The sequence below is a fragment of the Palaemon carinicauda genome, chromosome 7, assembly GCF_036898095.1.
Source record: "Palaemon carinicauda isolate YSFRI2023 chromosome 7, ASM3689809v2, whole genome shotgun sequence".
NCBI lineage: Eukaryota > Metazoa > Arthropoda > Malacostraca > Decapoda > Palaemonidae > Palaemon > Palaemon carinicauda.
In genome coordinates, this window is record NC_090731.1 from 156,403,634 (window position 1) to 156,413,633 (window position 10,000).

General features: G+C 34.9%; 1 protein-coding gene across 1 annotated transcript in view; it reads right to left on the reverse strand.

The window, feature by feature from the left end:
• The window catches only part of LOC137644594 (chemotaxis regulatory protein ChePep-like), a 63,166-nt gene that overhangs the window by 22,797 nt on the left and 30,369 nt on the right, over positions 1-10,000 (reverse strand). Inside the window, exon 2 of the mRNA XM_068377552.1 lies at positions 4,461-4,609. Within this exon, the coding sequence (XP_068233653.1) occupies positions 4,461-4,609 (149 nt within the window). The remainder of the gene's footprint in view (positions 1-4,460; positions 4,610-10,000) is intronic.

The window sequence follows — 10,000 nt, forward strand, 5'->3', positions numbered from 1 at the left end:
TCACTGCTTTGTTTATACGCCTGTACTTTTCTCTACCTTATTTTTCCTTTGCGTTTCTCCTCATTATTTGCTTTTCTTTCCTTTTTTATCTTATTCTGTTCACTGTTTTGTCTACATGCCTGTGCACTTCTTAATCACCCTATTTTTTTTTCGAACACTATCTAAAATTATAAAGACGAATCAAACAGTATTTAAAGTCCAAACTACAACGACACACCAAAGAGTATCGAAACTATAAAGAAGATTCGAACTTTATCTAAACTATGAAAACGTATCAAACAGGATCTAAACTACAAAGACACATCAAACAGTATCTAACACCATAGATATAGTAGTATATCTATGATTTAAACTACAAGGACTTATGCAAAATTCAACACAAACTTCTATCTCCTTGAAATTGCATTAGCGAATCGAGAACTACCGTCAGAAACACATTGAAAATAATAGACTCAACAGTGTGAAACACAGAGGAAATGGTGGGAACCTCAGAGCAATGACGGAAGAAATAACAGGGTCAGATCCATTTGCTTCAAGTAAGCGCTCCAACCCTTAATGGAACATGAGACCGGATCTCATATCTGGATCAAGGTAATAGCGTTACTTAGAGGATTACTTATTTACTTTAATTTAAGGACTGCTTTCTATGTCTTATTATTATTATTATTATTATTATTATTATTATTATTATTATTATTATTATTATTTTTACTTGCTAAGCTATAACCCAAGCTATAACCCTAGTTGGAAAAGCAGGATGCTATAAGCCCAGGGGCTCCAACAAGGAAAATAGCCCAGTGAGGGAAAGAAACACGGAAAAATGAAACATTCTCAGAACAGCAATAACAGCAAAATAAATATTTCCTATATAAACTATTAAAAATTTAAACAAGAGGAAGAGAAACAAGATAGAATAGTGTGCTCGAGTATACCCTCAAGCAAGAGAACTTTAACCCAAGACAGTGGAAGACTATGGCACTACCCAAGACTAGAGAACAATGGATTTATTTTGGAGTGTCCTTCTAGAGGAGCTGCTTACCATAGCTTATCACTCAAGGAAACCTTAATATAGATATTAATCTCTGGCACCATGGTTTAGTTAGTTCTTTATGCTTGTTTAAGATTTTTTAAAATTATGACCATCCTTTGCATTCAGACCTTCCCTGCCAGTACCTTCCTGCTTGTAATACTAGGCATGCAATTAACTATAAAAGTCAGGCCTTCTCCATCATAAGCCTCAATGCATCTCACTATTCGAGCCTTCTCCATCATAGGCCTCAACGCATCTCACTATTCTAGCCTTCTCCATCATAAGCCTCAATGCATCTCACTATTCGAGCCTTCTCCATCATAAGCCTCAACGCATCTCACTATTCTAGCCTTCTCCATCATAAGCCTCAATGCATCGCACTATTCGAGCCTTTTCCATCATAAGCCTCAACGCATCTCACTATTCTAGCCTTCTCCATCATAAGCCTCAATGCATCTCGCTATTCGAGCCTTCTCCATCATAAGCCTCAACGCATCTCACTATTCTAGCCTTCTCCATCATAAGCCTCAATGCATCGCACTATTCGAGCCTTTTCCATCATAAGCCTCAACGCATCTCACTATTCGAGCCTTCTCCATCATAGGCCTCAACGCATCTCACTATTCGAGCCTTCTCCATCATAGGCCTCAACGCATCTCACTATTCTAGCCTTCTCCATCATAAGCCTCAACGCATCTCACTATTCGAGCCTTCTCCATCATAAGCCTCAACGCATCTCACTATTCTAGCCTTCTCCATCATAAGCCTCAATGCATCGCACTATTCGAGCCTTTTCCATCATAAGCCTCAACGCATCTCACTATTCGAGCCTTCTCCATCATAAGCCTCAATGCATCTCACTATTCGAGCCTTCTCCATCATAAGCCTCAATGCATCTCACTATTCGAGCCTTCTCCATCATAAGCCTCAACGCATCTCACTATTCTAGCCTTCTCCATCATAAACCTCAATGCATCGCACTATTCGAGCCTTTTCCATCATAAGCCTCAATGCATCTCACTATTCGAGCCTTCTCCATCATAGGCCTCAACGCATCTCACTATTCTAGCCTTCTCCATCATAAGCCTCAATGCATCTCACTATTCGAGCCTTCTCCATCATAAGCCTCAACGCATCTCACTATTCTAGCCTTCTCCATCATAAGCCTCAATGCATCTCACTATTCGAGCCTTCTCCATCATAAGCCTCGATGCATCTCACTATTCTAGAAAGTTTTATTCCAGCTGTGATCTAGTTATGGAATGATCTTCCGGAACATCAAAAGTTCAAACTTGTTGCGAATCTTTTTATGTTGAACAGGGTGACATAATTATCTCTCTCTCTCTCTCTCTCTCTCTCTCTCTCTCTCTCTCTCTCTCTCTCTCTCTCTCTCTCTCTCTCTCTCTCTCTCTATTTATATTTTATATATTAAAGATCTATTTCAATGTTGTTAATATTCGTAAAATATTTTGTTTTAATTGTTCATCACTTCTCTCGCAGTTAATGTGTTTCCTTATTTCCTTAACTCACTGGCTATTTTTTCCCTGTTGGAGCCCATAGGGTTATAGCATCTTACTTTTGCAGCTAGGTTTGTAACTTCGCTAATAATAATAATAATAATAATAATAATAATAATAATAATAATAATAATAATAATAATAATAAACGTGTAAAAAAGATAAGAAAGCCAACATTTAGAAAATAAAAACAGCTAAAACTGCTTATTTTGAAAAATAAAAAGAAGAAAAATAAAATAAAAACATTAATAAACAACCTATGTAAAAAAAGAAAAAAAGTTTTGAATTAACCAACATTTGTAAAAAAAAGAAAAAAAAAAGAAAAGAAAAAAAAAACAGGCTTAAAGCAACTATATTTGAAAAACAGGCCTTAAAAACCCAATTTTTTAAAAAACTGGCATAAAAAAGGCAACATCTAAAAAACTAAAAAAAATTCTAGTTAGGCTTCAAAGGGAATATGACATAGGAGCATTTTGGCTCATCCCGAGGAAATTGCCTTAAATGCGTTTTCAGATTTAGCGAGGCAAAAAGGGGCAAAGCGCATTCCTCTTCGTTAACGAGGTAATGATTATGTCCGGGTAATTCTTCATGCGCCCAGGCAAATTACACCCGATTTCGGAGAGGATTCGCAAAGATGAATTTGCACTTATTCTCTTCATGCGAATGGCGGTGATCTCCGTTTAGGGTGTAGACTACACACACTTTGCACATCGTTATTTACTGTTTGTGGTGTTTAGGCATCGTTATTTACCTTTTGTGGTGTTTGCAGATTTTTATTTACTGTTTGTGGTGTTTGCAGATCGTTATCAACTGTTTGTGGTGTTTAGGCATCGTTATTTATATTTTGTGGTGTTTGCAGATCGTCATCTACATTTTGTGGTGTTTGCAGATTTTTATTTACTGTTTGTCGTGTTTGCAAATCGTTATTAACTGTTTGTGGTGTTTGAAGATCGTCATTTACTGATTGTGGTGTTTGCAGATTTTTATTTACAGTTTGTGGTGTTTGCAGATTTTTATTTACTGTTTGTGGTGTTTGCAGATTTTTATTTACTGTTTGTGGTGTTTGCAGATCGTTATTTACTGTGTGTTGTTTGCAGATCGTTATTAACTGTTTGTTGTGTTTGCAGATCGTTATTAACAGTTTGGGGTGTTTGCAGTTCGTTATTTACATTTTGTGGTGTTTGCAGATTTTTATTTACTGTTTGTGGTGTTTGCAGATTTTTATTTACTGTTTGTGGTGTTTGCAGATCGTTATTTACTGTGTGTTGTTTGCAGATCGTTATTAACTGTTTGTTGTGTTTGCAGATCGTTATTAACAGTTTGGGGTGTTTGCAGTTCGTTATTTACATTTTGTGGTGTTTGCAGATTTTTATTTACTGTTTGTCGTGTTTGCAAATCGTTATTAACTGTTTGTGGTGTTTGAAGATCGTCATTTACTGATTGTGGTGTTTGCAGATTTTTATTTACTGTTTGTGGTGTTTGCAGATTTTTATTTACTGTTTGTGGTGTTTGCAGATCGTTATTTACTGTGTGTTGTTTGCAGATCGTTATTAACTGTTTGTTGTGTTTGCAGATCGTTATTAACAGTTTGGGGTGTTTGCAGTTCGTTATTTACATTTTGTGGTGTTTGCAGATTTTTATTTACTGTTTGTGGTGTTTGCAGATTTTTATTTACTGTTTGTGGTGTTTGCAGATCGTTATTTACTGTGTGTTGTTTGCAGATCGTTATTAACTGTTTGTTGTGTTTGCAGATCGTTATTAACAGTTTGGGGTGTTTGCAGTTCGTTATTTACATTTTGTGGTGTTTAAGCATCGTTATTTACATTTTGTGGTGTTTAAGCATCGTTATTTACATTTTGTGGTGTTTGCAGATTTTTATTTACTGTTTGTGGTGTTTGCAGATCGTCACTTACTGTTTGTGGTGTTTGCAGATCGTTATTAACAGTTTGAGGTGTTTTCAGTTCATTATTAACTGTTTGTGGTCCGTGTAGATCGTTATCAACTGTTTGTGGCGTTTGCAGATCGTTATCCACTGTTTGTGGTGTTTGCAGATCGTTATTAACTGTTTGTGGTATTTGAAGATCGTTATTAACTGTTTGTGGTATTTGCAGATCGTCATTAACTGTTTGTGGTATTTGCAGATCATTATTTACAGTTTGTGGTGCTTGAACATGTTATTTACTGGTTGCGGTGTTTGCCCAGCGTTATTTACTATTTTCTATTCTTGCTCATCGCTGTTTACTGTCTACGCATCGTTATTTACAGTTTGTGGGTCGTTATTTACTGTTTGTAGTTTTTGCGCATCGTTGTTTACTATCTTTGATTCGTGCTCATCGTTATTTACTGTCTGTGTAACGTTATTTACAGTTTGTGGGTCGTTATTTACTGTTTGCGGTTTTTGCGCATGGTTATTTACTATTTTCGATTCATGCTCATCGTTGTTTTCTGTTTGCTCATCGTTATTTACAGTTTGTGGTGTTTTTGCATCGTTATTTACTGTTTGTGGTGTTCGCGGATCGTTATTTACTGTTTGTGGTTTTTACACATCGTTATTTACTGTTTATAGAAAAAGCATCATGTATTCTATGAATATCCAAACTGCAGCCGTCAATGAATATTCAGTGAATATTAAGCCGGTGAAAAAACTCCCAAATAAAAAGGTAATTTCTTAAATCTATACAATTAATCAAAAGCTTCGCGAACCTCTGAATTTTGAGATAAGAAAATATTTACATACGAAAGAACCAGGGGAAGGAAAAGCCGACGACGGATTGACGAGCTAAGAAAAATTAGCAAGGAAAATTGGCAAGGAAGGACTAATAAGACACGAGTGGAAGGACTATGTCTGAGGCCTTTGCCCTGCAGTGCTCTGGTTATGGATGATGTTTATGATGATAAAAAAAAAAATACTTTCTTACTCTTCAGTGCTTAAGAGTCTATACAATTATAGGCTTTATAAACTTCCTTCAATGTTTAAGAGTCTATAACAATTATAAGCTTTATAAACTTCCTTCAATGTTTAAGTGTCTATACAATTATAAGTTTTATAAACTTTCTTCAATGTTTAAGTGTCTATACAATTATAAGCTTTATAAACTTACTTCTATGTTTAAGAGTCTATACAATTATAAACTTTATAAACTTTCAATTCATTATATAATTAAATATTTACATACATACAGATAAAAAAGGTAATTTAATCTACAATGATTGGAGTCTATATATCTACAGTATAAGCTTTATGAAACTTCTTACTTATTACATTTAATATTTACAAATTCTCTTTTATGAGAAAGCCTAACCATCGCAGTGAAAGTTAAGTAGATTTAAATTCAGTGTCCTATTAAAAGTGTTATCCATAACTAATTCTGGCTGACCTCATTGATAAAACTTAATAATCCATTTTAACTTTGTTGCATGAATTTCGGTAATATTAGTCCCACTGTACACCAGGATCGGCGGCTCGAGAAAACTTTCTACATCTACTTATATCCATTGTATCATCTTCCCTCAGGCTTATGCATTCATTTCATAATCCTAAAAGATTAAAAACTAAGGCTTAACACTAAACTTGATAAGGGCAACAGATCATAAGAATCCTCTTATCAAAATTTGCACTCAAGAAAAAATTATACATCCGGAAAGATGTGAATGATTTTCTATTTTGATTTATACATGGCAGTTAGTAAGGATTAATGATTATAGTCAAACGGAGAGAGAGAGAGAGAGAGAGAGAGAGAGAGAGAGAGAGAGAGAGAGAGAGAGAGAGAGAGAGATGCAATCAGGTTTCTTCTTCATTTTGCATATTTCTTATATGAGCATAACAAGTTCTTCAAGTTTACATAGTTCACTAAAAATAGTATTATAAAAGAGGGATCAAGCAAATTGGTTTACTCGTACAAAAATAATAAGATTTCTCTCTCTCTCTCTCTCCCTCTCTCTCTCTCTCTCTCTCTCTCTCTCTCTCTCTCTCTCTCTCTCTCTCTCTCTTTCTCAAACATACAAACAAACTAAAATGGCTCCTAATGCAAGTACACCCATGCGAGTACTTCAGCTCAATTGAAACAAATTCCTGTCTAATTATCTGTACGAACGCCGAACACCTGTATAACCCTGTATGGCAACCATAAATAATAATTCAACAATATTATTAGTCAACTGTGAAATCTGCTGTCGTCAACCACCTGGTGTAATAGAATAGACATTGGAAGGTTTGGGGAACAGAAAAGGCTTTAAAGATCTTGGAAGAGGGCAGCGTCAGTATGAGGCATTATTTGCTTGTTACTGAAAATACTAATGTTACATACGGCAAGGTCCTTTCTAAAGTTGATACTTTTGTTATGAGAATGAGGTTGGGGTATAATTATTGTTGGCAATATATTGATGGTGATGGTATACCCTGTAGATTGTGTGGTGAAGCATACTCGCATACTCTACATCATTATATGTTAGAATGTGATAAACTTAGGGAATTTAGAAATGTTTCTATTAATAGTGTTACTGAGCAAGTTTGCTTTGTCATAAATAATATCACAAAAAAAAAATGTTAACAAGTTTCCTAGGTTTTACTGGAATATATAAAGGAGCATTTTAATAAGTTTTGTTGGGGATGCATTAGCATGCTAATACATCCATTTGATGTACCTATATGTGAATAAACTTTTTTGAATTTGAATTTGAATTTGGATGGAAATCCAATCCTATTGATCTATTAATGGAACAGGCGTTTGAACATGGTTGATGAGTGTGAACTCTAGTTAACCTAACCCAGGACCTACTCCTTACCTAACGCGATATCTCGTCCAAACTATACTTATTGATCAATTAATAGATCAGGTGTTACAACATGTTTGATAAGAGTGAACTCTAATAAACCTAACCCAGGAACCAACTTTACCTAACTTGATGTTTCGTCGGAACCATACTTATTGGTCTATTTATAGAACAGGTGATAGAAAATGATTGATGAAAGTGGACTCTATTTAAACTAACCCAGGACACACTCCTTACCTAACTTGATGTTTCGTCCAAATTATACTCATTGATCTATTAATAGAACAGGTGATAGAACATGTTTGATGAGGGTGAACTCTAGTAACCATAACACAAGTCAAACTCTTTACCTAACACAATCTTTCGTCCAAACATTACTTTTTTATCTATTAATAGAACAGGTGCTAGAACATGTTTGATGAGGGTGAACTCTAGTAAACCTAACACAAGTCCCACTCTTTACCTAACACAATCTTTCGTCCAAACATTACTTTTTTATCTATTAATAGAACAGGTGATAGAACATGTTTGATGAGGGTGAACTCTAGTAAACCTAACACAAGTCAAACTCTTTACCTAACACAATCTTTCGTCCAAACATTACTTTTTTATCTATTAATAGAACAGGTGATAGAATATGTTTGATGAGGGTGAACTCTAGTAAACCTAACACAAGTCCCACTCTTTACCTAACACAATCTTTCGTCCAAACATTACTTTTTTATCTATTAATAGAACAGGTGATAGAACATGTTTGATGAGGGTGAACTCTAGTAACCCTAACACAAGTCAAACTCTTTACCTAACACAATCTTTCGTCCAAACATTACTTTTTTATCTATTAATAGAACAGGTGATAGAACATGTTTGATGAGGGTGAACTCTAGTAAACCTAACACAAGTCCCACTCTTTACCTAACACAATCTTTCGTCCAAACATTACTTTTTTATCTATTAATAGAACAGGTGATAGAACATGTTTGATGAGGGTGAACTCTAGTAAACCTAACACAAGTCCCACTCTTTACCTAACACAATCTTTCGTCCAAACATTACTTTTTTATCTATTAATAGAACAGGTGATAGAACATGTTTGATGAGGGTGAACTCTAGTAAACCTAACACAAGTCCCACTCTTTACCTAACACAATCTTTCGTCCAAACATTACTTTTTTATCTATTAATAGAACAGGTGATAGAACATGTTTGATGAGGGTGAACTCTAGTAACCCCAACACAAGTCAAACTCTTTACCTAACACAATCTTTCGTGCAAACTATACTTTTTTATCTATTAATAGAACAGGTGATAGAACATGTTTGATGAGGGTGAACTCTAGTAACCCCAACACAAGTCAAACTCTTTACCTAACACAATCTTTCGTGCAAACTATACTTTTTTATCTATTAATAGAACAGGTGATAGAACATGTTTGATGAGGGTGAACTCTAGTAACCCTAACACAAGTCAAACTCTTTACCTAACACAATCTTTCGTGCAAACTATACTGTTTTATCTATTAATAGAACAGGTGATAGAACATGTTTGATGAGGGTGAACTCTAGTAAACCTAACACAAGTCCCACTCTTTACCTAACACAATATTTCGTCCAAACATTACTTTTTTATCTATTAATAGAACAGGTGATAGAACATGTTTGATGAGGGTGAACTCTAGTAAACCTAACAAAAGTCAAACTCTTTACCTAACACAATCTTTCGTCCAAACATTACTTTTTTATCTATTAATAGAACAGGTGATAGAACATGTTTGATGAGGGTGAACTCTAGTAAACCTAACACAAGTCCCACTCTTTACCTAACACAATCTTTCGTCCAAACATTACTTTTTTATCTATTAATAGAACAGGTGATAGAACATGTTTGATGAGGGTGAACTCTAGTAAACCTAACACAAGTCCCACTCTTTACCTAACACAATCTTTCGTCCAAACATTACTTTTTTATCTATTAATAGAACAGGTGATAGAACATGTTTGATGAGGGTGAACTCTAGTAACCCTAACACAACTCAAACTCTTTACCTAACACAATCTTTCGTGCAAACTATACTGTTTTATCTATTAATAGAACAGGTGCTAGAACATGTTTGATGAGGGTGAACTCTAGTAAACCTAACACAAGTCCCACTCTTTACCTAACACAATCTTTCGTCCAAACATTACTTTTTTATCTATTAATAGAACAGGTGCTAGAACATGTTTGATGAGGGTGAACTCTAGTAAACCTAACACAAGTCCCACTCTTTACCTAACACAATCTTTCGTCCAAACATTACTTTTTTATCTATTAATAGAACAGGTGATAGAACATGTTTGATGAGGGTGAACTCTAGTAAACCTAACACAAGTCCCACTCTTTACCTAACACAATCTTTCATGCAAACTATACTTTTTTATCTATTAATAGAACAGGTGATAGAACATGTTTGATGAGGGTGAACTCTAGTAACCCTAACACAAGTCAAACTCTTTACCTAACACAATATTTCGTGCAAACTATACTGTTTTATCTATTAATAGAACAGGTGATAGAACATGTTTGATGAGGGTGAACTCTAGTAAACCTAACACAAGTCCCACTCTTTACCTAACACAATCTTTCGTCCAAACATTACTTTTTTATCTATTAATAGAACAGGTGATAGAACATGTTTGAT